Source organism: Calcarisporiella thermophila (genome assembly GCF_041956535.1).
Source record: "Calcarisporiella thermophila strain CBS 279.70 unplaced genomic scaffold VTP21scaffold_15, whole genome shotgun sequence".
NCBI lineage: Eukaryota > Fungi > Calcarisporiellomycota > Calcarisporiellomycetes > Calcarisporiellales > Calcarisporiellaceae > Calcarisporiella > Calcarisporiella thermophila.
The window spans coordinates 684,455-711,312 of NW_027192205.1; the positions used below are offsets into that span (position 1 = coordinate 684,455).

The 26,858-nt window shown below is 45.1% G+C and overlaps 14 protein-coding genes and 1 non-coding gene across 15 annotated transcripts; 8 read left to right on the top strand and 7 right to left on the bottom strand.

Annotated features, from left to right (window-relative positions):
* Positions 1 to 209: 209 nt before the first annotated feature.
* On the top strand, positions 210 to 713 carry VTP21DRAFT_2883 (uncharacterized protein; the record flags this gene model as incomplete). Its single annotated transcript, XM_069393124.1, has 1 exon — positions 210 to 713. The coding sequence occupies one exon, from the start codon at positions 210 to 212 to the stop codon at positions 711 to 713; it is 504 nt and encodes a 167-aa protein (XP_069250131.1).
* A 1,597-nt stretch (positions 714 to 2,310) lies between these two features.
* On the top strand, positions 2,311 to 3,593 carry VTP21DRAFT_2884 (uncharacterized protein; the record flags this gene model as incomplete). Its single annotated transcript, XM_069393125.1, has 2 exons — positions 2,311 to 2,542; positions 2,629 to 3,593. The coding sequence occupies 2 exons, from the start codon at positions 2,311 to 2,313 to the stop codon at positions 3,591 to 3,593; spliced, it is 1,197 nt and encodes a 398-aa protein (XP_069250132.1).
* Positions 3,594 to 4,065: 472 nt separating this feature from the next.
* On the bottom strand, positions 4,066 to 5,289 carry VTP21DRAFT_2885 (uncharacterized protein; the record flags this gene model as incomplete). The annotated part of the gene is made up of 1 exon (XM_069393126.1): positions 4,066 to 5,289. The coding sequence occupies one exon, from the start codon at positions 5,287 to 5,289 to the stop codon at positions 4,066 to 4,068; it is 1,224 nt and encodes a 407-aa protein (XP_069250133.1).
* Positions 5,290 to 6,017: 728 nt separating this feature from the next.
* Positions 6,018 to 6,354, top strand: VTP21DRAFT_2886 (uncharacterized protein; the record flags this gene model as incomplete). The annotated part of the gene is made up of 2 exons (XM_069393127.1): positions 6,018 to 6,092; positions 6,187 to 6,354. 2 exons carry the CDS (start codon positions 6,018 to 6,020, stop codon positions 6,352 to 6,354), a joined length of 243 nt encoding a protein of 80 aa, XP_069250134.1.
* Positions 6,355 to 6,648: 294 nt separating this feature from the next.
* VTP21DRAFT_2887 (uncharacterized protein) lies at positions 6,649 to 6,966 on the bottom strand (the record flags this gene model as incomplete). The annotated part of the gene is made up of 1 exon (XM_069393128.1): positions 6,649 to 6,966. The coding sequence occupies one exon, from the start codon at positions 6,964 to 6,966 to the stop codon at positions 6,649 to 6,651; it is 318 nt and encodes a 105-aa protein (XP_069250135.1).
* Positions 6,967 to 7,048: 82 nt separating this feature from the next.
* Positions 7,049 to 7,597, bottom strand: VTP21DRAFT_2888 (uncharacterized protein; the record flags this gene model as incomplete). The annotated part of the gene is made up of 1 exon (XM_069393129.1): positions 7,049 to 7,597. The coding sequence occupies one exon, from the start codon at positions 7,595 to 7,597 to the stop codon at positions 7,049 to 7,051; it is 549 nt and encodes a 182-aa protein (XP_069250136.1).
* A 404-nt stretch (positions 7,598 to 8,001) lies between these two features.
* Positions 8,002 to 8,995, bottom strand: VTP21DRAFT_2889 (uncharacterized protein; the record flags this gene model as incomplete). The annotated part of the gene is made up of 3 exons (XM_069393130.1): positions 8,002 to 8,130; positions 8,219 to 8,846; positions 8,919 to 8,995. The coding sequence occupies 3 exons, from the start codon at positions 8,993 to 8,995 to the stop codon at positions 8,002 to 8,004; spliced, it is 834 nt and encodes a 277-aa protein (XP_069250137.1).
* A 1,009-nt stretch (positions 8,996 to 10,004) lies between these two features.
* VTP21DRAFT_t184 lies at positions 10,005 to 10,077 on the bottom strand. The gene has a single exon. It is a non-coding gene; the product is annotated as a tRNA-Thr (tRNA).
* Positions 10,078 to 10,315: 238 nt separating this feature from the next.
* VTP21DRAFT_2890 (uncharacterized protein) lies at positions 10,316 to 10,624 on the top strand (the record flags this gene model as incomplete). The annotated part of the gene is made up of 1 exon (XM_069393132.1): positions 10,316 to 10,624. The coding sequence occupies one exon, from the start codon at positions 10,316 to 10,318 to the stop codon at positions 10,622 to 10,624; it is 309 nt and encodes a 102-aa protein (XP_069250138.1).
* Positions 10,625 to 11,946: 1,322 nt separating this feature from the next.
* On the bottom strand, positions 11,947 to 14,068 carry VTP21DRAFT_2891 (uncharacterized protein; the record flags this gene model as incomplete). The annotated part of the gene is made up of 2 exons (XM_069393133.1): positions 11,947 to 13,169; positions 13,237 to 14,068. The coding sequence occupies 2 exons, from the start codon at positions 14,066 to 14,068 to the stop codon at positions 11,947 to 11,949; spliced, it is 2,055 nt and encodes a 684-aa protein (XP_069250139.1).
* Positions 14,069 to 14,806: 738 nt separating this feature from the next.
* On the top strand, positions 14,807 to 16,208 carry VTP21DRAFT_2892 (uncharacterized protein; the record flags this gene model as incomplete). Its single annotated transcript, XM_069393134.1, has 7 exons — positions 14,807 to 14,943; positions 15,013 to 15,135; positions 15,196 to 15,301; positions 15,366 to 15,436; positions 15,503 to 15,616; positions 15,699 to 15,749; positions 15,812 to 16,208. 7 exons carry the CDS (start codon positions 14,807 to 14,809, stop codon positions 16,206 to 16,208), a joined length of 999 nt encoding a protein of 332 aa, XP_069250140.1.
* Positions 16,209 to 16,471: 263 nt separating this feature from the next.
* Positions 16,472 to 17,500, bottom strand: VTP21DRAFT_2893 (uncharacterized protein; the record flags this gene model as incomplete). The annotated part of the gene is made up of 3 exons (XM_069393135.1): positions 16,472 to 17,054; positions 17,116 to 17,391; positions 17,466 to 17,500. The coding sequence occupies 3 exons, from the start codon at positions 17,498 to 17,500 to the stop codon at positions 16,472 to 16,474; spliced, it is 894 nt and encodes a 297-aa protein (XP_069250141.1).
* Positions 17,501 to 17,763: 263 nt separating this feature from the next.
* Positions 17,764 to 18,838, top strand: VTP21DRAFT_2894 (uncharacterized protein; the record flags this gene model as incomplete). Its single annotated transcript, XM_069393136.1, has 5 exons — positions 17,764 to 18,010; positions 18,072 to 18,106; positions 18,192 to 18,302; positions 18,389 to 18,570; positions 18,655 to 18,838. The coding sequence occupies 5 exons, from the start codon at positions 17,764 to 17,766 to the stop codon at positions 18,836 to 18,838; spliced, it is 759 nt and encodes a 252-aa protein (XP_069250142.1).
* A 480-nt stretch (positions 18,839 to 19,318) lies between these two features.
* Positions 19,319 to 21,759, top strand: VTP21DRAFT_2895 (uncharacterized protein; the record flags this gene model as incomplete). The annotated part of the gene is made up of 4 exons (XM_069393137.1): positions 19,319 to 19,343; positions 19,435 to 19,673; positions 19,752 to 20,386; positions 20,457 to 21,759. 4 exons carry the CDS (start codon positions 19,319 to 19,321, stop codon positions 21,757 to 21,759), a joined length of 2,202 nt encoding a protein of 733 aa, XP_069250143.1.
* Positions 21,760 to 24,224: 2,465 nt separating this feature from the next.
* VTP21DRAFT_2896 (uncharacterized protein) lies at positions 24,225 to 25,109 on the top strand (the record flags this gene model as incomplete). The annotated part of the gene is made up of 1 exon (XM_069393138.1): positions 24,225 to 25,109. One exon carries the CDS (start codon positions 24,225 to 24,227, stop codon positions 25,107 to 25,109), a length of 885 nt encoding a protein of 294 aa, XP_069250144.1.
* Positions 25,110 to 26,858: the final 1,749 nt, after the last annotated feature.

The window sequence follows — 26,858 nt, forward strand, 5'->3', positions numbered from 1 at the left end:
TACTTAGTGCCAATTCGAAAATCTGTCCATCCAGCTCCCTCTGAAGAGGAACTAGCTCACATAAGCATAGAGTGGGAGAAAAAAAAGGCATTAATGGGGTATAAATATATCCCGCCCGTGCTTTGGAGGCAGAAGAAGGGAAAAAATTAAGAAAAAAAAATAAGTTTATAACTATGCTACGAATACGTCAAAGTTTTCAGAGATTAAGTATGTTGTCTTCCTACACCCTCATCCTCCTTCTCCTAATCATCTCCTCTTGCACCACTGCATCCCCACTCTCTCCCCGACAGACATTGACAAGACATAAATCTTGTAAAAATGTATTACTTCATCTTTCTGTCTATCGCTCACCCAACTATCAGGACTGGGTAGACACGTACTACTCCCTGGCTCAGAATGAGTGCTCGAATTTTCAGAATATGTTTACAAGGATTCAGTCCTACACGACAGTGAAGGACCTTCGCGTTAGGTTCTATTCGAGGTGGGACTGTTCGGGTAGAGAGGTGTATGAAAATGTGGGAAGCGTTGAGTCACTGAACATCACGGCAGCATCGTTTCGTGTTAATTGTAAGCAGGGAATTAGAGAAGAGGAGGAGGGGGAGGAGAATCAGCAGCAGCTGCAACTACAGCAGCAACAAGAGCCAGAAGAGGAGGCGGAGGAGGGAGAGGAGGAGGAGGAGAGAGAGGGGGAGGATACGAAGAAAGAAAAGTAGCACTTTATTGTATTCTTGTACATTGCATATTCTCTCTTGATATTTGCGAAAACACCATAGCACTATATAAGCTGTATCGCCAATGGCACCTCAATTAATCCCTAGCTTGTGTTTGTCGGCTTTGTGTTTTTCTTCTCTCGTTGGAATACTGTACCATACTCTTTTTTGTGGTGTATCATGGAATAAATTGCTGATCAATGATTACAGGCCATGGATCACATGTCCGCTTTCAGGTGTGAAGGGTATGTAGGCGGCGGCATAAGTCCTTTACCAAATGCGTTTTTCGGAGCTGGCCATTTATCCTACTATTTTGTTAATGTACACCTCTTCACATCACTTTTGAAACTGCAACAGCTAGGGCTAAAGGGAGAGTAAGAAGAGAGTTGATAGGAATATACGCAACTATCTGATTAAATCTAGCATTAGCCCTGGAAAGCCAAAGGGGCAATTGAATGCTCCTTTAAAGTAACTACAGGATTTACAAATGCATTTTCACCATATTATTTATCCTGGCGCTTTCATCATGAACAATTTTGGAATCCATTATCTGATTAAACGGAAAAGGATTTTTTTTTGTTTAGGAGTGCGAGAGCTAGATCAAGGTGCATTTCGGACATATGAGAAGCCAAGAAGAGGATAGTGTTAATTGAAATGGAAGAGTGAACGGTTTGACCTATGGTAGAGGCTGCGAGGTTCACTTGAGCCATGCGGCTCTTGAACCCTTCAGTAAGACTTGGCAAGCATAAGAATCGTATTTCCTGTTTGCCACCCAGGTTGGCGGCCGTTCTACTAGCGCCGAGGACATGCGCTTCCTAATTGTGGTGGGTACAGTGTTTATTTGCGTTAACCTTGCTGTATGTCCTACGGAACACGGTGCTCTTGTGAGAGCAGATGAAGCTTGGGGAATCTTCTTTAGAGTTAACTCCAAGTGATTTACATCGATTCTAGTCTCAATCCTTCGTCTCTAGCTCATGTAGAATAAAAGGATCAAGATGCCACTCCTCTATTTCTCTTCCTTTATGCGGATAAACATAAACCCTTAAATGCGATCGCGATGCAAACGATGAATCAATATGATCTTGAGTGTTTTTATTTTATCAAAAACATATTTGCCAATTAAAGAGATTGCTGCTCAAATCCTTGGAGGCGTGAACTGGAGGGTGAGGGCATGAGACAAAGAAGCGTATATTGGCTTGTTTTTCTACCAATAGTCTGAATGCCATTACTCTAGTCAAAGCTCCCTGAGAGTGCATTTGGATGGGGAATTAATACACCGTGCTTATTCCAATGATTAAAATTCTTTCCCGAATTAAACCCTAAAATCAGTCCATCCAGCCCAATCCAAGCCGTCTCTCAGATCTTTCCTCGATGGTGTGACAGGCGATAAGACAGTAAATAAATGCTGTTTTTGCATTGATATTTTTTTTCTGCTTATTAATGTAGCCGTCTATGTTTTACTAGCTTCTCTTCTCTGTTCGATACTTCATATTTATATATATATATATCCATATATCTGTTGTAGGACATTCTTTAGGTTCCGTCGGCTCTTGTAGTTTTTAGACATTTTCTTTTTTAAATCGATTATTTCATCATCGAGATGCTGCCTCCGGAAAAGATTGTAGAAGTATCTGCTAATCTTCTACGCAAGGAAGCCAACGCACTTATGGATCTTGCCAATCGAGTAGAAAGCGCGGAAATGGGTGAGAATTATAGCCGCTCTATCTACCGATTGTTTAGAGCACTTGAACGGGGAGGGAAAATTGTGGTGACTGGAGTGGGAAAAAGCGGACGAATTGGCGAAAAGCTGGTTGCGACTCTGCAGTCGACTGGTAACTAGCAACTTATTTGAAGGAAGTTTGCAGAACAAGACTAGATGGCTCACTTTTGTTTGAACCTGGTCATTGTTGTATTGTAGGATCTTGCGCTGTCTTTCTTCATGCTGTAGAAGCTCTTCACGGCGATTTGGGACTGATTCATTCTCACGACGTAGTGCTTGCTCTCTCCTACTCTGGCAATACAGATGAAATTCTCCGTCTACTTCCTTCTATCAAGCTTCGCGGTGTCACCATCGTAGGGATGGGAGGAAACAGCAATTCCCTATTGGCACGTAGCAGTGATGCGTGGATCGACACCTACGTCGAATCCGAAGCATATCCTGACATTCCTGCCCCCACTTCTTCTGCAACTGCGATGCTAGCGATGGGCCATGCCGTTGCAATGACCTTAGCCCAGCTGCGGAATTTCTCGTCTCATCATTTTGCGATGAATCACCCTGGTGGATCGCTCGGCCGTCGACTTCTTATGCGTGTAGAGGAAATAGCACTGAAAGAGGTTGCCATGGTTGAGACAGATGCCACAATGGATATGGTGATGCGAGAATTTACACGTGTACACCGCCCGGGATGTGTGCTCGTTATGGAGACGAATCCTCGATCTCGGTCCCACTCCCCATTTCTCCCTGCACTAATTTCGTCCACTGATTTCACGCCCCCCACTACCCCTATACCTAAAGAAGATGATGATATGACTCCGGCTGAGGTGACAACGCCCAATCGCACTCTACCCTCGGAAACGACGGGCGAGCCTGCACCGCTGGGAGCGCGGCTCGCGGGCATCATTACGATGGGGGACGTGAGACGTGCCCTTGAGGGTCGGGAAAAAATGTTTCATTTGCGTGCCTCCGACATCATGTCCTCGGATCCGATCATTTGTAGGGTGGATGATTTGGCATGCGAGGCCAAAAAGGTAATGGAGGAGAATGGGCTGGCTAGCAAGGGCAACCCAGAGCTTAAAAAGCCCTTGCCCTGTCTACCCGTGACGGATGATAAGAACCAGCTGGTGGGAGTGGTCACCCTAAAGGATTTATTAGAACTCTTTTAAATTTTCAATCTCAATATCAACCCGTGCATCCATACATCTCTTTAGTTAAATAATTGCTTGTCTTTTTTATTTCCGCTGAGGCTTGTATTTTTTACCGTTTATTGGATATCTTTGTTGTTATTTTCCAGTGTTCTATTTACCACCTTTTTTGTTCTTTCTATTCTATTTTGATCATAGCGTTCTTCTTGTTTATCTCCATATGTATCCAATTAAATTTGGATTATGTTGCTCCACTATCTCCCGCCCGGATTTCCTCCTTTATCCTCCCTATTTCATTGTATACTCGATTCCTTCAATATAGATTGTCAATCTCAACTTTATAAAAGTCAGCAGCTCTGCGCTTAATAAAACAGCCATATATTGGATGTTGAACAGCGAAGATAGAAATACAGTTACAAAGGAGGAGGGCGGGGGAAGGAAGTGTATTAGAGTTTCTTTACGTCCAAGCGAGGCGAGTAGAGAGCACATAAACTCATGAAATGGACACCGGGGTAGAATGGCAAAATGAGTGCGCCTCAGTGGAGCTTCCGGGAGGGCTGAAGTCCTCCGAGATCGGAGCCAGTCCATTTTGCAGTTTTTCCTCGGACCTGGAGGAGGCCAGACTCATGTTGAATAGAGTCGAGATGAACTCGCTAGGGCAAGAGTTGCTGCGGGTCAGCGGAACAGCCTGCATTTCTTGGTGCATGACAGAGGGGTCGAAAGAGGCGGTCAATGGAGCGGTCAGCGGGGGGGCAGATGGAATTTCAAGCTTCTCGATGGGAGATGGGGTCGGAGGGCCGGGATATCCAGGGTAGGAGAGGTGGGTGTGCACATGGGTTGGAAAGGAAGCCCTGGACACGGACGAAGAAGCGTGGAATTCGTAATACATATCAAGGGGGGCGAGGCAGCCTGCTGTTGTGTCGATCCAACTGCAGGCCGGAGGAGGGGGTCGCGGGATGTCGCCCTCGTCGTTTCTGCCCGTCTCAATGGAAAGCGTGCGGCTGTCTAATGGGTGTACCGACGGGTAGAGAGGAGGGGCCGAAGGAAGAGCATGCTGCGGCAAGGGCGGCTGCAATGGATAAGTCGGGGAGATGAGAGGCCGGTCCACGGGCAAGCTTGCCGAGTCTTGACTTTTGTCCGAATCCGAGGAGCTTCTCCTCGACACATCCTCTTGATACTCCTGGTCTGCCTCGTCACCCTCCGCGCTCGCTTCCTCCTCTCCAACCACCACATCGGACACCAGCCGGATATAGCCCACGTCTTCGGCCTTCAGTCCTCCTGCTCTCTCTCCCTGCAACTCGCCCGCCTTTCCGGCCGCCCCTTCCGCTCTTTTTTTCGCCTTGGCTCTCCGATTCTGGAACCAGATCTGCACGTTCCGGGGGGTCATGTTGAGCTTGCAGGCCAACTCGCGCCGGGTGGCATTGCTCGGCTTGGGGTTTTCCTTGAAGGCGCGCTCAAGGATCCGGAACTGGGATTTGCTTGTTCGTCTGCGGTGCTTGATTTCGAATGGATTGTAGAAAGTCGGCTTGAAGTCAACTTCTGGAGGGGCGGCGGGAGGTTTAGGCGAAATGCCCGCGCTGGTGGTGGCGAAGGCGGGGGCGGGTGTTAGGGTGCTTGTATTTACGTTTGACCAGTAGGTGAGCGGTGACGACTCGCTTGTCTGTGCGGCCGGCGGGCTGGATGCTGTTGCCGTTGTGTAGGGCAAAGCAAAGTTCATGATTCAAGCAATAGGAAGTAGATTTACAAATAAAAAGACAATTCACATAAAATAAGACAAGCTATAAGCAAATTAAACGGATAAAGTGTAGGCTCGAGTGTGTGTCCGGCTCGAGGGATTGACGGAAATATAACCACTGAATATTGGCTTGGTAGATAGGTGGATAGATATATATATGAGTATGTATATGTATCTATATGTAAAGCAATAGGCACGAAACTATTTTGCACTGAGTATTAAATAAGAGGGTTGACGAGGGCAAGACCAAAGAGAACAATGAGAATGATTATGAGATGCGAATGAGCAAAAGCGAGAAAAAACGGAAGACAGAAGTGAAAAGTGAAGTGGAGGAGACGGAGGAGGGTAGGAGAAGTGGAAAGAAGCAGCAGGTTGTAATAAGAAAAGATAACTTTGTCAAAAGAACCAGTATGAACAGAGAGGGAAAAAAAAAATCGAGAGAAGAGAAAGCTTAAGTCGTCTCCTTTATAAGAAAAACCTGCCAACTATCTCGTTCTTGTTTAATTTTTTTGGCAGTTTTGTAATGTATATAGTAAGCAAGAAAAGAAAAGAGGCGTCAGTTCTTACATTATTATGATTTGCATGCAGGGAGGCGGGGTGGAGGAGGGGGTCGTCTCTTTTCTTAAAAAAGCAGGAACTCAAACAGGAACATGTAATGACTGCATAGAGGATTTCGGGAGTGTTATGTTTGTGCTTTTTTTGTTGACGTGATGCAATCCATCAACGAGAAGTTATATTATGGCCCACTCACCTTTGAATCGAGTGTCTCGGATCTAGGGTTCCAGGTAAAAATAAAGCGTCTCCGTGGTTAATTTGGTCGATCTCGACTATCCGCCAAGTCCCTCCAGTCGATCCGATGCTGAGAGCACCAGGCGCTAGGTCCCAGGCGCCATGCTGCGCTGCTTGGTTCGCGGCGATCCGCCCGCAACCGTGACGGCAGCGGCGGTGGTGGTGGTAGCAGTAGCGACATTCGCGGCGCTGCCAGTATTAGCGCTGGTAGAGGTATCCGCGAAAGAGACCCAGAACGGCATGTCTACGGAGAAGTGATGTTTCGTGGAACATTCGCGCCCGTTCTGTGATCTTCCTTGGTTGTACATCAGAATCACGGGGAAAATGCATCCTAGGCCAAAGGCCTATGATTCCACCTTTGTTTCTTATTTATTCTTCTCACACCACTGCCACTCAGACCAAGCCAGAGCATACGCCCCGGTCCTCGTCCGTGGATTACACTTGGGCCAAGAGTGGCTAGTTTCATAGGCGGCGAGTTTGGCCTTCCGAGGGATGGAATGGATACTGCGGTTTGAGAGTTAAATTAAGAGGTCGAAAGTGGACGCGCCTTGTTCAATGGGAGAAGAAGGGGTTGCTGACGAGCCAAACCTGTCCAGCTGGGGCCGTGGGCCAAATGAATAACCGTCTCGGGCAGATATGCTTGGGAAGGCAATTGCGGAGGTTTTTCTCCCTCCTCTGAAATCGGTGGGAATCCGCATCCTCCTGGGTTTCCTTAATTGGCCATTGCTGATCGGTAAGACACTTTCTCATCGATTTAAGCTCTGGCTTAGCCATAGGAGGTTTGTTTGTGTTCGGTGGAGGTCGGAGAGGGCAGGATAGGACTTGCTGCTGGCCCGGAGCTGGACTGCGTCGAGGCTCGCGCTGATTCATTTCGGGGAATGGAAGCAGAAATCAAGGCCCTCGATGCGGCCCTTCCCCCTCCTCCTCCGAGCTTGGGCCAAACATTTCGGCTTTAATCCAGGCCGGCTACATAACGAGCATTAAAACCGTGTCCGTTGATATGAAACGGTTCTACATGTGCTTTTTGTAGCATGGAAGAGGGCCAAATGAAACACCCGTTTTGAGCATTTGGGGAAGCAGAGAGCGTCTCTGCCCCGTAGCCACCCCAAGCATACGAGCTCATGCTGCCGGCCTGTTCGGTGCGAGAGTGCGCCCGGCCTCCTCTCTGGCTTGGCGACCGGGCCAAGGGGGCAAGCCCGGCCGTGATACGCACGTCGTCGAGTACGAGGCTCTTTTGCGTACATAGCCACATTTCCAAATCCTGCAAACTTAAGATTCGAGACACGACGGGAAAACCATTGGCATTCGTCATCCGAAGAAACATTTGTTTGTATTTGGTATAGAGGAGCTGGACGGAGTGGGAGAGGGCGGGGAGCACTAGCAATGGAGGGCGAGCACAAAAGCGTTGCACCGCTAGACAAAAGCAGTCATAGTTCTTCGTCTGAAGCAAAGCGTGTAGGACGAGTCTGCTGCGGACCCGAGCCTGGCTACCACAAACCATGCTTGCGCTGTCAACTTATTAACACAGAATCCGCCTGGACTGGGCAAAGAGGAATAAGCGTCTTGTTCAAACTCCATCCTGGCCACTCAAGTGTGAAGAGATACAAAGTTCCCAAATAATTAAACATAAGAAAAAGAGAAGGCGAAAAGCAAAAAAAAAAGAAAGAGTAGAGGGAGGAAAGAGAATATTACATCCGTTGTATGGGTAGAATAGCAAAGGAAAAAAGGAAAGACGGCATTATATGATTAGAAAAGAGAATGTTCAATAGCGGAATAAAGATAATAGTATAAAAGCATTTTCTAGAAAAAGTAAAACATATCTATGAATATAATTACAGTCTAGCAAAGGTTGAGTGTTTCTTTTTTTCCTGCGTCTTCGGGCTCGTGTTCGATGATTCGACTGGTCTAGTCGTCCTTGGCCGAGGTAAGCAGGCTTAGGATTTGCGCGCCCAGAGGATGGCTGGCCAGGGCCGAGGCATTAATGAGGTTGTTGATATGGCAGTGTTCGATGTGGTAACGCAGGCCATTCAAATTCTGAAACAAGAAAGAAAGCGTGTGAATCCCTCATGGAGAAGTAGGGGAGAGAAGCGGGCGGGGGAGGCAAGCAGGGGCTCATTATTACCTTATAGCGCTTGCCGCATTGGCCAAGCGTGCACCGATAGGGCTTCGACTCGCTTGCGTCATTCTCCTCTCCCGTGCAGTGGCCGTGCTGCTGATGGTATCGAAGGCCGTTGCTGTTTTTGTAGGTTTTGTCGCACCCCGGCATCCCGCACTTGTAGGGCTTGTCCTCCTCCTCGCCTCCTAGGCCGTACACGCCGGCCCCGCTCATGAAGCCGCCTTGCTTGAGCAAGTCTTCGAGGGCCTGGATGATCTGCGGCCACTCGCTCGTCACCGGCTCCTCCTCAGCGTCGAGCGACGGGAGCATTTCCAGAAGAATGCGCTTGGTGGGAGCGTGTTCACTCGCCTGCGAGTTGGCCCGCTTCCGCCCAATGCTGACCGCCTCGAACGTGGCCTCGGGCGCGCTGGGCTGCTCGGATTCGGCGAACGACGCGTGGTCGTCCTCGTAGCCAAAATCATCGTACCGCACGCCGCCGTACTCGTCGTAGTGGCATTCCTCGTAGTGGAACAACAGATCATGCAAATCGTTGAGGGTGAGGCCGCAGCAGTGGAAATTGCGGCAGAACGAGGACTCGAGGTCGCGCGAATCACAGACATCCTCGGCATGCAGCGAGGTGGGGAAATCATTCCAGCTATAGGGGGGAGGGCAGAGGTGCCGCGTTAGCGCCATTGCAAATCATCCAGCATCCAGCTCCTCGACTTACTCGATGGGCCCGCTCAGCCCGCTGAAGAGAAGGCTGTTTCTCCTTGCGCTTGGATTATACTCGACGGGAGCAGGCATGGTGGAAGGGCGGCGATGGGATGGGAGCTTGACAGAGGCTGAGGCTGAGCTCGCGCGGCTATGGGCGTTGGGGTATAGGGCGGATGGGAAGAGACTGGAAGGTAGAGGCCAGCACCCGAGGGGAAGAACAAGAGAGGGGGCAGCGCTAAGGAGCAAAGGAATATAATGGCGGAGGAGTTTGAACGCCCGGGCATTTGGAGCGGATCTAATTTTTGAGATGAAGTGGCCGTGATTGGTGACAGTGACATGCACTTGAGGAGCGGAATTTCTTCAGCACAGATGCCACACACCGGGCAGATCCACCAAAAAAAGCTCTGCGCATTCTGCGCTCCCCTCTGCTGCGCGCGGAAAAATCTCGCGAGCGCGGCGCAGCCATGGATGAATGCCGCGCAGCGCACTCTCGAAAACAAAGACGTGCCCTCCCCTCATGAGGGCGAGCCGCGCGTGCGTGGGAGGGATGCTTCAGGAAGAGTGCCGTCATAGTGCTTTGCAAATAACGAAAATAAACGACTGAAATCCTTGGGTTGCCATTTGAGTAAGGAAAAACTATGGAACACACGTCCTAAGCGGTGCAACCATCAGACAGCAACCCTATTCGAAAAAGAAAAAGGGAAAATGACTAAAATAAGACTTAGTAGGAAGCGCAAGAGCCGAACCGAGAACCATACACCATGGGGGACAGGGACTAGAGGGCTTCGCACATGCCTCCAGTACCAAGCCGAGGGAAGTATCTTGACACTATAGCACTAGTCATATGGCAACTAAGCCAACAAAAACTGCCCTAATTAGCCCTAAGAAAAAAAACTCGCAAAGCGGAATATTAGCGGCAAACTTTAGGCCGGTTAACCAGGAAAAAAAAATTGCTATACAGCATTTTAGGATGTAGTAATACACCGGACAAATACAAGCGGCAGAATATATTGGCTTACCTAAGTGAGGAATAGAGATGATCCTGGTAAACCAAAAAAAAAACATCGGGTACACAGTGAACTAAAAAGTTGAAAAGATCTGCTTCGACTGAGAATCGAACTCAGGACCTTCTGCTTACTAGGCAGACGCTCTGCCAGCTGAGCCATCGAAGCAATTTTTCTGGTCGTTTTCACGGACGGTGAGCTTCACTGATTTTATTTAAATAAATATATTTTAATATTTTGAGGATTTTTTTTTTCCCGCAATTGCAATAATTTTAATAATGTAACGATTATATTTTAGAGTCTTATCAAACAATAAAGACTCACTTTTGATCAAAAAAATTTTTCCGCAATAGCAAAAAAAAAAAAATAAAATATTGAAATTTAGTGATTTCGATTTTTGAAAAAAATGAATTACGCCCAAGCTCTCCAAAATGGAATCAACCATCGACAGCGCCCCTCCTTCGACCCGCCGATCAAGAGGGCATACTCGGTGAAGAACGCAGTTATCTTCAACTTCACCGGAATCGCCAATCGCGAAGATGGTTTTGCCGCGGTCGCCGACAAATTCGGTGACGCAATCATCGCTGTGGACGAAAATCTCCGGCGCGACATCGTGGAGATGGCGATCCAATTTAAAAAGGGTTTTGACTACCACGCTATTGTCGAGGAAGGTTTCGTGATTGGGGACAAGATTGTCCCCACACACCTGCTGTAAATTGTCAAAATCTAAGTTCCACCTTGCCACCTAACTATATCCCCACCCCTTTATTCCCCCTTTCTTTTTTCACTGTAATCATTAAACTCTTGTAAGCTACGGAAACTAATAAAAGTCTCCGTTGATTGATCAAAAAAAATTTCCCGTAATAGCTTCTTCCAAGAGCTTTGGTATAAGGGAAGTTGGATACAAGTCCAAGGAGACGAAATATCCTTCAACCAATATACATAGCTCCAATACGACTATGCCGAATACCCTATCACTCATATTCCAAGTTTCCTTTTCTTATTTTCTTTTCCTTCCTTCTCTCGTATACCACCTTCCTTGGAAAATAGGATGGTATTCACCCTCTCTACCATTTCTTACATGGATTTCTTGTTTCTGATGACTATCGAGTCCCTTTATTAAGAAACGAAAAAGGATACTTTTTAATAAAGATCCTCCTAACAAAAAAACTGCAATAGCTTCTTATGATGCCTTGCTCCTAATAATACTTAACTCTTCTTTAAAGCTTCATAGTAACATTAAGACACGTTAGCTATATTGTAATTAAAGTCTAAAGACGACTCAAGTGCACTTGGAATCCATTTTCTGTATCTCTTAATTGTTCTCACCTTCACTTGCTGCTTTGCTGAAGTAACTGGACAAGATGTCGGTATGGGACGGTTATATTTAAGTTCGTGAAGGGCTGAAGCGGTGTATATAAGGTATGTAAACAGAAGTTTGCTCTTGCACTTTGCTCACGGATTAGTTTGGACGTTGCAGCTAAAATGGGAGTAAGTGTAAGTGGTCACCCTTATAACACACTCGTCAAGCTATCCATTGAACATATATATTTATCACTTTATTTATGGGAAATTTCTCAATAGCCTCTTCGTACACTCAAACTTTTAATAAAAAGGCTCGCTTACAGGCTAGGTGTCTGGAGAGTAAATGTTGAATTTATAGTGATAAATGATGCTATCAATTCTTCTCACTCTAACCCAGTCTTTAAACAGAGGGCCGCATTAGGGAACGACCTCTAACGGTTTAGCTAACCATCCAATTCTGGGGTATATTTGTTGCACCCTGTTCTTCTTTTGTTCAGTATAGGTCGACTTCTCATACGATCCAAAACTTGAAGTCATGAGCAACAAAGGCGACCACAGTTACATATGACTTCAAGAGTGAATTACAGTTGGGTTTGAAAAATCCCGCTGTTTGGGGAAAAAATGGAGTGGATAGGAGGATAAACAGCCAGATAACCTCACTACCGAAGCAAAGATAGCCACAATAGTACATTTATTTATCATGAAGGAAGGGGTATAGCATCGATATTTATCTCAGCTGCTGGTTGCTGCCCTTTTTTTCCGCCAGTAGTTTGCCCAAAAGTTTTTTCCTTTCTTATTTGTCCATGGGTTTCTTTTCGCTGCGCGTTTTTCTGGACTCTTCTCGTCGCTGACACGATTGGACTTTCTCCGCCTGGATGGCTTGGTTTTCTTTACGGAAGCTCTGGATAAAGTGGAGGGAGAGGGTGGATCCGGTTCAAGGGGAAGAGCGGGGAATTCGTCCACTCCTTGGGTTGGGGGTGGAAGTGATTCGGGTGGTAAATTCGGAAATAGCTCTGTCTCTTCGTCTGGCTCCGAAGGGGCGTCATTTTTTCGCCGTCTCCGCTTTCTGGAGGGCTCAAATTGGAGGAAATATTTCGCGACAGAGGCATCTGCTTTATGATCGTTTAAGTTAAAGAAATCCTCCAGGGGTGACAAATATTCTTCTTCTCCTTCTCCTTCTTCATTGTCTTTAGAGCTCTCAATGTCTTCACACCCAAACTCCCTCTCATCCTCTGACACAAGTTCTAGGAATGTCCCGAGTTGGTAATCGCTTATTTCAGTGGATAACGCGTTTGGCGGCTCGGCAGGCGCAGAATCATTAGGAGGGTGAGTAGATGGTTTAGGCGTGCCGTGTTCCTGAGTCTGAGTGAACTCGCGGATGCTCTCGGGAGAAGCGTTTTCCTGTGACAACGGATAGAAGTAGTCCGTGATGCTGGCTCCATGAATCCGCTGTCGCTCTACATTTGTCTCCGATTTGTCCGTCGGATCTGGGGATGGAGGGGGAAGCAGGTGGCGCGGGAGTGTAGGTACGGGTAGTAGGGTAAGAGCTCGCTGCTTTCCCTCCACCAGTAACGGTTTTCTCTTACTTTCAGCCAACCTGGGGGACTCTTCTTCAGAAATAGCATTCTGAGGCGATCTGGTCTGTTCGTTCGGTGTTACTGGAACCCAAGTGTGATATTGCCGCGGTAAGGGGGGTAGAGGCAAAAATTCGTCCGATTCATTTGCAAGAGTTTTAAGGTGATCACCCTCGCTGGGATTTTCCACACTTGGGTTAGTGGGAGACATAGTCTCCGCCTTATCTCTATCAGCTATACGTCTTTTGTTGTATATGGAATAGGTGGAGGGTTTGGTAGAGATGGATGGAAGTGAGGGCGCTACCTTCTTTTCTGGGCGTGTGCATTTAGAAGAACGCGTAGGGGATGTGGGAAGGGTATGCGAGGTTCGAATAGCCAGTGCTACTTGGAAGCATAATGAACAGCGTTTCAACATTAAATATAGACTAGAGCCAATGTATATACGTACCTGATTTTGAACCATCTTCTTCTGTATCGCTGAAATCCGAAATGTCCTCTGTATTTGCCGTTAATTCTATCTTCATTGAGGGCCCACATGGCTGCATGGCACGAACTCGTGGTATCTTGGAGGTAGTTGCCGCGACTAAATTGTTTCTATTTGAGTGCAGCCCGTGAATTTCCTCTTCTTCATCCGATATTAAGGTCACCGCGATTCTGTGATTAGGCGGAGGGGTGAAATATTTATCCTTGAGTGTGCGTGAGAACCTATCAGTGGATTCTCCGGTGGATTGGCAAATCGGCAGGGAATGTTGGCGTAAGGGTTCTGATTCTGTATTCACGCATGTCTCACTTTCACTCAAGTGAATTGCCTGGATTGGTGGAGATTGCCCCGGGCAAGACGATGCATGGTTCTCGATCACATTGCGCGGGAAAAATTTAAAGCAAAGTGGACACTCTACACTATCCATAGCTTCTACAATTTCTCCATTTTTTCCGTTCTTTGACTCGCTCTTCCTACCCTTCATTGGAGCCTTACGTTTGCCTGTCGAATTTTTCGATCCTGTACTTATTACACTTGGGGAAGATTCGCACGATGTGTGTTCCTTTGTTGTTAGCGCATTCTTATTATGAGTCTGTGGCTTCATTTCTCCTTTTCTAGTTCGTTTAGCGCGCGTTGCAACACTTGGAGACATGGTTTTAGGAATTTGGATTGATGTGATTGAACTCCTAGGATCTATAATCGGGACTAAATCATCTTCCGAATCATAGCGAATGCTGCGCAAGGAGGTTGTTTGTGTCATATCCAATTGCTTGGATGAACCGGCGCGTGATCCGGTCATTATCTGCTCATACTACGGTACCTTGACTCGTTACAAGGGAGTACTTAATGTGTTTGGTGGCGAGTTTGGAATTTTATTTTCACTGTTCAAATTATACCTCAAATTTCTAGTTAGTGGATAAAATTTCACACTTGAAATAAATAAGTGCTCTTATTTTAACAATTCGACAACATTTGCTTCATTTATTCCACTCGCGCTCCTCTCCCTCCTTTCCTAATAGCCTCATATATGGAATTGTTTAATTATTTTATGTTAGTCGTTAGTTTAGCCTTCGTTATCAATATACATAATATGGTTGGCCCTCTTTCTCTCACGGGTTGCTTTACTCATTTTGTGGTTGCAATAGGGGCAGCCTATTGAGACTCTAACATTCCTCAAGAGTTCCTCATATTTATTTAAATTGTGTATATTTCGCTCAGCTAACTTGCGACATATTATGATTTGGAGAGAGCGGCTTTTGGTACAGTTTATAACTATCAATTCTCACAATAAGAAGTGATCTGTTTAATGCAGATAGTGAATACATTCATAAGTCTTTTAGTTCAGTTGTTGTCTCCTAAGCCCGGCTCATGCTATCTCTCCAATAATTGTCATTAAAATGAATATAGAGATAGCTTCGTTGGGGATGGCAAGATATAGAGTGAGAGCCGAGGTTTCCAATTCGAGTTCAGCTTTTGTGACTTTGAAATATTTCAATAACATGTCTAAATATGCAATTTATGAAAGGGTTCATTCGAGATGAATTTTCGACGATGGGGATATTTGGCCCTCTCGCGGGTTACTTACTACCAATCGGTTGCATCATATACTCTTAAAATAAATAATTGTGTGAATTATGCCTCTCATGCTCGGAGCTTCTCTCAAAAGAGTAACAGGTAAAGAAATAGAATATCTCGTGTTTTCTAGGCAGAAAATTTCAGAATAATGTTGGTTAATGTAAATAGACAGGATAAACATATAGATTACCTCTATGGGCACACAGTTGCAATTCCAGCGCTTGAACAGGGTCGGCGTGCTATTCATGAACTTCTCTTGTTTGAGGGGAAAGCTCATTTAAAGAAAGAAAAGTAAGTTGGTGTTAATTTCATAATGACATGCTTGAACATAGACCTGAATTATTGGTCTAGAAATATCATCGAGAAAATTGTCAATCTTGCCAAGGAGAAGGGGATACCCATTATTAAAACAGATAAAGGCGAGCTTAATAATCTTACAAATAACCGCCCGCATCAAGTAGGATATTTTCCATGAAGAGTATAATATCAAGGTTTTAAGAGAGCGGGTATATTTCTTTTAGGGTGTTGTACTCAAAGCATCTCCTCTAAAGTCAACACCAATACAATTTCTTGGGAAAATAGAGAGGACAAAGTAAATATTCTCATCTCTCTTTCTGGTGTAAGGATGGCGGGCTAAATTTGTGCATTTTTTTATTAGTTACATTACTCATGGTGTTGAGGAGCACGAGTTTACGATGCCAGAAGTAGGGCAGCCACTCTGGCTAGCGTTGGATGAGATTCAGGACCCTCAAAACTTGGGTGCTATACTAAGGTGCGTGCATCTTTTCTAATGTTTAAATTGGGCTTTATACCTCCTCTTTTCGTCTCTTCTTTCTCACTTTTATTTATTTTAGGACAGCACACTTTTTTGGAATAGACGGTATTGTGATATGTTCCAAAAACAGGTATGCACAACTCTATAAACTGGTTCATTATGGAGCAAGCACTTATTGCTGTGGATTTTTAGTGCACCACTGAGCCCAGTCGTTTCGAAAGCAAGTGCGGGGGCACTGGAGGTCATGTCACTCCATCATACGAAGAGCCTGCTTCAATTTCTGTCTCGCTCTGCCGAGCAAGGATGGACTATTGTTGGTGCCATGGCGCCGCCTGCCACTTTTCCAAACCAAAGTAATGCAGGATCTGATAAAAACCCGTTGCCTTTAAATCAGTTTAGTAAGAGTACCTCAAAGCCACTCATTCTTGTCATGGGCAACGAGGGAAAGGGGCTACGACCACTTGTAAGACGGCTTTGTTCGCAGCAAGTCTTTATTCCGCATTTAAACCCACGCTCTGAATCTTTAAATGTGAGCGTTGCCACGGGCATATTGATACATGGTCTATTGCAGGAGAGGTTGGGAAGCTAGAGTGTCCACATTTTTTGTGAACTATTTTAAGATATTTCAAGTTTGTCTTTATAGATTTCATAAGCAACTTTGTTTATTTCAATTCTACAGATATTGGGATTAATGAGGGAAGGTTGTAGCGTAAGAGAAAGAGGCCGCAGCAAAAGGCAGAGAAAGATAAGAGGGAGGAAAAGAATGACGGAATAAAGTATGAAAGAAACACAATTCAACAAGTATATATATGTGAAAGAGGAATAAATAACCTTGAGCATATAAATATGACTTTATTTACCACATCGTCTACCATCTCGCTCTTTGCACTCATCTACAAGACAGTAAGCGGGTGAGTATCCGCATGCCATCCCAGGGTTTCTTAGATCTGGATTCGGTTCCGTGTTGTCAGTACCGCCTAGTGAAGTATAGCCCAAGTCATAGAGTTTGCAGTATGGGACTCTGAGGGTAAGCAGGAACTCCCAAATTTGCTGATACTGCCAATCGACTATGGGATGAACACGCATGCAGGAAGGCCAGTCTTCGTCGGTAGGAACGAAGGCTGTCAAGTGTTTACCATGGGGATCGTTTCGCCTGGTGCCAACCAGCACAGCTTTAATACCCGGCCGAGCCTCAAAATATCGTTGCAGGGCTGGTTTCATTGGGCCGGGGATGCGCACCAGATCTAGGCCGTAGCGTTGCACCGTTTCCTTCACAAAGGATTCAACCTCATCAAACTGATTTGGGTGGGTGACATAGAGACCATGTATGAACTCTATATTTGAGCCGTGTAAACGATATAGAACGGCGGCAAAAAGATGCAGGAGGACAGTGCAGTCCTTGCCACCGTTAAATGATATGATCAATCCATCCACCCTGCAAGAGCCAATTTCAGGTTAGTAGAGAAGAATACATTGTGCATATATAGGTGACAGACCCATAACGCCGTACTGCTTCTTCTATAATAAATAATGCCTCGCGGACTCGTCCAGCGATTGGCTTATCTGATAATGCGAGGGCGTATACCTCCTCTTCCACTTTAGCAAGATCCAATAGTCGAGGGGCTTGTGCTACACAGGCTACACGGCCTTCTTTCTCATTATTGAGTGAATGCCATCGTACTTCGCTATTCAAAGTCGGTGATTTATTTGAAGTACCGGAAATTGTCTTAAGCGTTGCGGGAAGAGAGATATCTGGAGGATGATTTTGATTACTGAGAGGGTTGCAATAATCACAAATTGGTCAGTTCGCGAGACATGACAGCTGAGGGTTCAGTTGTGGACTTACCCATTGTTTAGTGCCGAGTGGTGTTCTAATGTCATGATATAAATGTATTTTAAATAAAATAAAGTGGTAAGGGCACAATCACGGGGAAGAGTTTTGGAGAGGCTCTTGAGAGGGGATGTGTAATATTATCATAAGATGAAGGGTTCGACTCTACCCCCTCATTGGAATTGCTGCGCCACTTACTACTAAACGATACGTGGAGTTAGTTGACTCGTGTCCACAATATTAAAAGCTTTATATTTCGCCTTGTGGAAAGATTAAAACCATCGGAGCTCATCATAACCCCATCACAACTCCAATGGCACAACAACCAATACACTCCGTACTTTTTGATAATCCCGACTATGACCAATCGCATGCAGCAGGGCAAGGTGTCGAAGATCTACAATTTTATCAGACAACTTATGCTGAGGGGAACTATGGTTATGCCCCGCAGATGATGGCTTCAGGATATGAGGGCCAGCGGGAAGTAGGGGCAAGTTCGGGAAGTTTCTGGTCTGCATTTGGGACGGGTGGCTTTGCAGATGAGCCGCCGCTATTAGAGGGTAATCACAAAAAAAGCACCCGATCTATTACGTGCTTGTTAATATCTCAGTTAATATATAGAGCTTGGCATCAATTTCAGTCATATCCAGGGCAAGGTAAGATTCATTTTATTCATGTATTCGTGATCCCTAGTTTTCGCATTCCTGCGATGTTTAATGCCCCTTTTTGGTCCCCTTCCAGAGTCTTGCGGTGCTGAATCCACTTCGTACTGTGGATAGACATATAATGGACGATGCGGACTTGGCAGGGCCTCTGCTCTTTTGTTTTCTATACGGCATGTTCCTTCTATTGGTAAGATCCTTATGCAACTCCTTCGTAGTCAAAGTGACTAGCTAAAAGTTTCTCTTCTTGCCCGGCCACTGCCTTGTATTATTTAGTCCGGAAAGCCCCATTTTGGTTATATCTATGGCGTGGCAATGCTCGGTTGTTTCTCACTCTACCTAATTCTTAATCTAATGAGCGAGATGCCCATCGAAGGTTACCGAGTGGCGAGCGTGCTTGGATATTGCATGCTACCGATGGTGATTCTAAGCGGATTGGGAGTCATATTCCAACTTGAGTAAGTCGGATATTCCTCCGTATTTGGTGCAATTCTATTCATAAGATCAAAGCTATAACCTTAAAATATTTCTCTTGATATCAGCGGCAATCTGGGCTTCTGCTTCACGTTCGCGGCAGTGGCGTGGTGTACCTTTGCCGCAAGCGGCATGTTTGTCAGCGTGCAGCAGATGAGCGAGCAGCGAGGACTTGTAGCATATCCGGTTGGCCTCTTCTATACGTGCTTCGCACTGATGGCCATGTTCACAAACACACCGACGGTGAAATAGGGGAAGAGGGGCAACTTGATCTGGCGGTGGCTGTTGTTCCGATTCCGTTGTATAATAAACTTATTAAATGTGAAAAACAAGGAAAAAACCCTCTCTATATAGCCCTTGTCTGTGTTCCGCTTTAAATTGAATCATAATGATTGCAGCTTCCGGCCATATGAACCTTGTTTAGGTTTTACGCACATCCGGCTGTCGTCACTGATCTGGAAAAGGCCCTTCCGATTTGTCGTGGAAAATCTAAATGGCCGGACACTCGGGGCTGGCTGGGCCTTAATCAGATTACATTGAATAAGGAAACAGGTGATTTCTAAGATTCAATTGAAGAATGGGAATTTTATTTGGGGTGGTGGTGTTTGAGTGGTCCAAGAAATTTACATATTTTTGTTTCCTTCCCCTCTTCCTCAACTTGTCTCTTCGGCTTTTCAGCTGCCATTACATCTCATCTGCTTCGTATTTGTTCTTCTTCCTGTGCGTGTGAACATGAGCGCTGAAGCAGTAGCTACTGGTACGTCAGCCGGCCTGCTCTCTCTCTTTATTTAGGCATAAGTGATCTACGCACCGTCCTTGGCTAACGCTTTCCTCTTTGATTCCTGTAGCGACCCAATCTGGTATGATTGATGCTATGGATGTGATATTGCTGGGCACTATTGGAGTGGGAACGCTTGTCTACTTCTTCCGTGATACGCTCTTCTCTTTTGTGCGTAAATCGGATGACTCTAAATCGCATTCTGCCAATGGTGTATCCAAGCCAAACGGTGTCAATGGGGTGGATGCAGCAGCAAATATTGCCGCACGGAAAAAATCACGGGATTTCGTGGCCAAGATGCGGGAAATGGTGCGAAAACATCCTTTGAAATCCTGTCCCCCTTGAATTTGCTTCTCATCTTGTTCACTTAATTGTTGCACCATGTAGGATCGCAACGTCATTTTGTTTTTTGGATCACAAACTGGCACTGCAGAGGATTATGCCGCACGGCTCGCCAAGGAGGGGGCCCAAAAATACGGTCTCCGTACTATGACGGCCAATCTTGAGGATTATGACATCACAAATCTTGATCAGCTTCCAGAGGGATCTCTAGCCTTTTTTGTGATGGCTACCTATGGTGAGGGCGAGCCCACGGATAATGCTTTAGACTTTTGGGAGTTAATTACGTCAGAGATGCCTGAATTTTCGCAAAGCGATGCCGCCGAGGATCCGGAAAAACCGCTTTCGGGTCTGCGCTATGTTGTCTTCGGACTTGGCAACCGCACTTACGAGCACTACAACGCGGTGGCGCGAACAGTGGATGCGCGTCTGGAACAATTGGGAGCGAAGCGTGTTGGCGAGCGTGGAGAGGGAGATGACGATGGAAGTCTTGAGGAGGACTTTCTTGCTTGGAAGGAGGATATGTGGAAGGAGGTGTGCCAGGCGATGAACGTAAGCGAATTGGCCGCCGGGGAGCGCCAGGCATCCTACACGGTCACCGAGCTGACCACTGACGATATGGCGAATCAACACGTGTATGAGGGCGAATTGGCCGAAAAGTCTGCAGCCGCACCGGCTACCAAGTGAGTCCAAATTTTATTTGATCATAATTTAGGTTGGTCATGGTTGCTGACACTCTTTTCATTGGATTAGGATATCGTACGATGCAAAGCATCCATACGCTGCACCCATCTCCACGATGAATGTGTTTACTGAGACTGCTGATCGCCACTGCATTCATGGCGAGGTCGATATCCGGGGCTCTGGGCTCCGCTATGAAGCAGGCGACCATATCGCCGTGTGGCCCACCAACTCGGACGACGAAGTCGAGCGACTGGCTCGTGTGCTTGGCATGAGTGACAAGCTTGACACTGCCGTCATGGTCCGAAGCACCGACCCAACCACCACAAAACCTCACCCCTTCCCCGTTCCTGCCTCCTATCGCACTATCTTCCGCCACTACGTTGACATCTGCGGTCTTCCTTCGCGCCAGGCGCTGGCCAGTCTGGCGCCCTATGCTCCCAACGAGAAGGCCAAAGAAGATCTGGCCAAGATCGGCAACGATAAGGAAGAGTATGCTCGCCAAGTCAGTGACCGCGCCCTCACCCTCGGCGAGGTCCTTGAAATGATATCGCCGCAGGAGCCATTCAGCAGCATTCCTTTCGATCTTCTGATTGAAAATTTGCCGCGTCTGCAGTGTCGTTACTACTCCATCTCCTCGTCTCCTAAGGTGCATCCCGACCACATCCATCTTACAGCCGTAGTGCTGACTTACCAGCCGGAGCCCGAAGCAAAACGCACTGTGTATGGTGTCGCCACCAACTACCTCTTGGCGCTACACCGAACCACACTTCCCGACCAAGAGCTGGCGAACTCTATTGCATGCCCTCGCTACCACGTCTCTGGCCCTCGCGGGGCTTATGCCGAGGGAGGACTACGGGTCCCGATTCACGTTCGCCGTTCCAACTTCAAGCTTCCGCGCAACCCCCGCCTCCCTGTGGTGATGATTGGGCCAGGAACTGGTGTGGCTCCCTTCCGTGGTTTTGTACAGGAGCGTGCTAAGATTGCGCAGCAAGGTCAGGAGGTGGGAGAGACCATTCTCTTCTATGGCTGTCGCCGATCCGACGAGGACTTCCTCTATCGGGATGAATGGCCCGGCTATTTTGAAGCTCTCGGCCCCAAGTCCAAGATGATTACTGCGTTTTCTCGCGAGGGTGCTCAGAAGGTCTACGTCCAACATCGTCTTAAGGAGCATGCGGAACAAGTGTGGGAATTGATCTACAAAAAGCAAGGATACTTTTATGTGTGCGGTGATGCCAAAAACATGGCGCATGATGTACAACACACGCTGATCGCTATTGCCCAACAGTATGGAGGCATGGACGAGGCACGGGCCACATCATGGGTGAAGGATTTGAGGAGCCGTGGCCGTTACCAGGAAGACGTTTGGAGTTAATTGAGGAGCTCGATTTTTCCTTTTGTTCCCCGTAGAGAGCAAGTATATCAACCATGGAGTAGGTGACGTGAACTTACATTCAACATACTTGATATTTATATCTTTTTTTTTTCCCTCATTTTCTCTTCTTTTCTTTGTCGCTTATATCAGTAAGTTTATCTTTATTTAAAGCTTAAAATACGTTTGGAGTATCTCAGGGTTGAAAAAATTATATACATTATGGTTAGACTCTTCCATTTAGATTTTTTTCTTTTTTTGTATATTCTACATATATTTTTGCCTTACCAATAAAGAGTCTAATAATTCTTAGGATGCTTTATCGGGGTTAGCTATGATCCTGCTTCCGGATAACCTAAAATATTATGGATATTGGGGTGAAGGATAGGGGATATTTTTCTCATATACCTGGTGCACTTGCTTAATATAAAACTACTATGCAAGCGCTATGGTGCAGTGATGGGAACGGGGAGTGGAGAGCACACATATTATTTCAGTTCTCTGCCAGAGAGAACACTTGCTTGTTCCCAGCATCAACCAAGTGTTCCCCTATTGTATATATTATCATCCTATAATTCAATTTGTTCTGAGAGGAGAGTAAGCTCGGAAAACACTATTAAATGCATGTAGGAACTTTCCTCCCTCTCATTTTTGAGAACGAAATGAGACGAATCCAAAACTCCCTAAAGACCATTTTAGCAATGTAATTCAAAGTGTTGGTGATATTGCCAGGTTTGATCTTGTGACAATTCCAAGATCAAATTAATCACAAAAACATTTTTGAAATCTCCTACTTGCAAGTCGTAAGTATAAAACTCGCAAACGAGGGATTCACTCGAGATTTTCAAACAATCAATGTGTAGAACAACATGGGGAACGATTCTCAGGAGCAGCTATTTACTCCAGCATTGGAGTAAATAGGGAGCAACTGTCACTTTAACCCTATTGAATGAATGGGGCATTTAGGGTAAACGAGAGTGGAACGATTGGCAAGTGTGGAGAATTTCCAAGCCAAAGGTTGGTTCAATGTTGGGCGGATTTGCTGCCAGTCACTTAATACTTAACCCAGAATTTGCCCCACCTTAGTAAGTTGGAATTGAACTGAGTGGTCAAAGCTTAGCTCGGTTCAGACTCTGCTGAAGACGCAGCCATACCATTCGATATACAATTGTTGTGCTTGGTTCTTCTTTGGTATGACTTTGTGCATTCAATAAGCATCCTCGGTCCAAAAGCGCGGTATATCAGTGGTGTTTACTTGGCTCATGAGATTGAGGGCCTTGTGCTAACTTATCTTGACACTGCCTTGTACACTGTGCCAGATGGTCAGAGGTAACGCTCCACTCCTCTAGAAACTCTGGTAAAGGATACACTCCACAAATCTAGTAGCAAAATGTTATCTTTAAGGACAAATGACAATTTACGAAATGAAGACTCATGATCCATATTTGTAGTCCAGTTCAGTGGGTAGTAACGGTAGTATTCTGTTCCAATGGTTGAGTGGTGGCTAATACTAAAAGTCGTGGTTGTGCTCTCAATTAGAATGCCGCCGTGTCAAGGAGAAAATAAGGTGAGGAGGATCCCATAGTTTTTGTGGTCAAGGTGTTATTTGTTTACTTTGACCATACCATTCAATCCACCGTTGTGGTTGCCTCACAATATCCATTATGGTGAGTCCCATTAGGAATAGATTTTTCCAAGCATTCAAGATATCTCGTTAATAATACGATTTCTCATGCTAAGTTCTATCTCGGTATAAATTCACATATACGATAATTGCCATTAATTATGTGTAAATTTCGTAATACCTTAGCGGCTCTACCGAGAGGACAAGCATATCCCGATTTACTAAGAAAATGTCATCTCATGGAACAGCGGGTGTTTCCGAAGTCCTACGGCGTAATACGATCGTCAAAGGTAGTAACATTCGATTGAAATCTCATACGCTCTGTTATCGTGATTACACACTTCTCCGGTTCATTTCAACCAGCAATGAGTGGAATCAGGGTGGTGTTTGTTTTCAGTACAAACGAATAGGTTGTCACACTACAAATTTTTAAATCTCCCTTATTGAAAATGCTGCAAAGCGTTTTCGAAGCTTCTCCCTCGGGATTGCCTACATCCCGAAAAAGAAGCTCCCTTTATTTATTTTTACCCATTAAAGCAAAATTTCTCAGATCATAAGCTTGTAGAGAAGACGACTCACGTGGTTGTTGGGAGAAAAGGTGCTTTGAAATGCCCATTGTCTTTCCAGAACAAACAATAGTGTAATTGGAGGAGACTCTACATCATGGCTGGTGCTCCCAGGGTGATGTCCTTAATTCGACTTCGACACTATTACTAGCCACCTAAAAGCAAATTTCCCCTCCAATCATTATATAAAGGGAGGGATTGAGCTGATTCTTTTGCTTAAACAAATTTTTACACAATCATCTATCTATCTATTGCATCCGCTAATAAAGCTCCACGTTATGGTTCGCGTATACAGTGTATTCGGACTAGTTGCCCTTGCTGGACTCGCTCTAGGTGATGGATTAAGCGAGGTGGCAGATGGAAAAAGGATTTTCTTCTTGGAGGTAGATACCCAATGCGCGCGGAGCTCCTTTAGCTGCACCACTCCAGTGCTACTCAAGTCGAATACTAACCAACCTTCGGACGTCGATGTGGGGGTTGTCAAATACGGAGACGCAATGGCGTGGGACGCCTTCACGGGAGGAGGTAGCGGTTTGAGGTTCGATTATCTATCTCCCATTTGCCCGAAGAAGATGAACACGCGCTTCGACAAGCAGGAGCTACCGTTTTTGGAGAGCAAAAACCAGACCATTTCGATTACGACATCCACCTGTCTTGATGGAATCGCCATTCCCGTCAAGTCCAACCAGAAGAGAAATTCAAAGCGAAATCTCTATCTGTACGTGGAAATGTCGTCCGCTTACATGGACACCTCCGGTCTTAAATTCCAAAGTGGAGGGCTTTTCGAAGCAACATGCTATCACATGAATGGCAAGACGGTGGAGATCCAACCTCTCGGCATTATCGACTGCTTGAATCAGAAGGAGGTTGGAATTTTAGACAACGAGAACGCATGCTTTAAGGAATTTGTGAGCATCAAGGACAATGGCCGGTTCAAGTCTCTGATGAAATCGCTTCACGAGAAAGAAAAGGACAGATATTACAAAGACAACCGATTCAACCAAGGTCCTCGAATCAACATCGCTACCCGAGGCATCGCAGCAGAGAACTATTCTTGCCACAAGGGAGCCAAAAACTTTGTGAGTCAGCTGAAGGAGGCGTATGCTTTGGTTTCTGAAATTATCGGAGTGGTGACTTCGATTCCTGGAGTCCCTGGACTTTAGGCTCCTATCCAGAAATTGAAAATGCAACATCGGTTCCGTAGGAGTCTTAGATGAGTCTCTTTCCAACTCGTTTGAGTTTAGCATTCGAAGTTTGTTGCTTAAAATACTTTATCCAACTCATATTCTGTTTCTTCCCTCTGCTGTTTCATCGATATAATTTTTGTATTTTTTGACTCTTCAAAAGCTACACTTTATTATTTGTTAAGAGTAGTATATTTACCAAAATAGGCTCTCAGATTTGCTCAAATTTTATGAGTATAATCCAAGAGTCATTTTATTTGCGTTCTAATTTTTCTCCCCTTCTTACTGTTTTTTGCTTTCTTCCTTTTAAACAAATAATTAAAATGCTAGAATTCAAAACACATTAGATACATCGGTATTAGGCAACCTATTGGAGACATATGCAAAACACGATAGCGAATTCCTAATACTTGAGATTGTTTCACTATCTTGAAGTAGATTTCTTGACAGGCGATTAATTCGGAGGGGTTTCTATTAATTTTAATTCTGTTAATACAATATCAAAGTTGAAAACATGAAATAGTCTCGTAGGGTATGCTAAACTAACGTTTTGCAATACTGCAGTGCCGCGAAAATGAGAGGATTTGGGAACCAATAACCTTGAGCGTAAATATCGCATGTTGCAAAGTAATTAGAGTAAAATCAAGATATCCTCTAAGTTTGTCGTCTTCCAACTTTTAAAGTAAACATGAAAGCAATAAATATAAATTTTCAAGAGTTTTCTTTAAGAGAATGCGGGCATGGAGGCCGATTTAAGAGTGTGACTTGGATATAATACTCGGAGTGAGATAACTAAAAAGCAAAAACGCGAAAAATCAAAAGTGAATAGCCCCTTAATCTTGTACATGAACGTGCTTACCCATTTTCTTAGAAAGGTACATTTGCTGCGATACCCACTTACCTGATCAATGACATTAAACAATCTTAGAAAAAGTAATGTATTGCCGTTCTATTTTACTATCATTTTATTTAATGTCAAATTGAAAGACTCCATTTCTTCTTTTTTGTGAATGAAGCGTTTTTGGAAGGATTTATGCAAAATGTAGTAAAAATAGTGATTTGGAAAGCTTTGAGGCAGTTCAATTCTTATGAATATTTATCGTAAGTATGGTTGTATATAATATCGGCGGTTTGTCTTTTGAGTAACGAAGCTTGGAGTTTTGATTGCTCGTATAAATCACTGGACTTCCAAGGGAGTAAAAAATATCACATATGCTTGTGAAGGAAACATTATCAAAAGCGATACAAGGATTGACATTACGAGCAAATGAAATAGCGAAAAACAATGTGATTGGTAGTATCAACTGTCTAATTTCGTTGTAGCTCGCTTGCTTTTGATTCCCGTTGTAAAATAATTATATGGATGCATCGAAGGATGGGTGTGAATGCGATTCGAGGTTGGCTGTTTGATCCTCAGGCATAATACATGATTCCTATGATTGCTTTGAGCAGCTCCCAAAAGACTCCGATTGGAAGACATGTTCAAACTGAAAAAGGTATTTTTTTTTAACTAGGAGTTATGCCTTAGCAGCGAACAGCCGATTAACAGAAGCTCGTTATTGAGCTCATGGGATCAGAGCCAAGTACCATACATCACATAGGCTTATTTGTAGAATTCTGTAAACTACTTTAATTGAAACCTCATTTTCTATGGTTATAATTATAATTGTATGAACAAATATAGCAAAATAGTAGGGGGTGCTAAGGTTTGAATGGAGGCGTAATGAA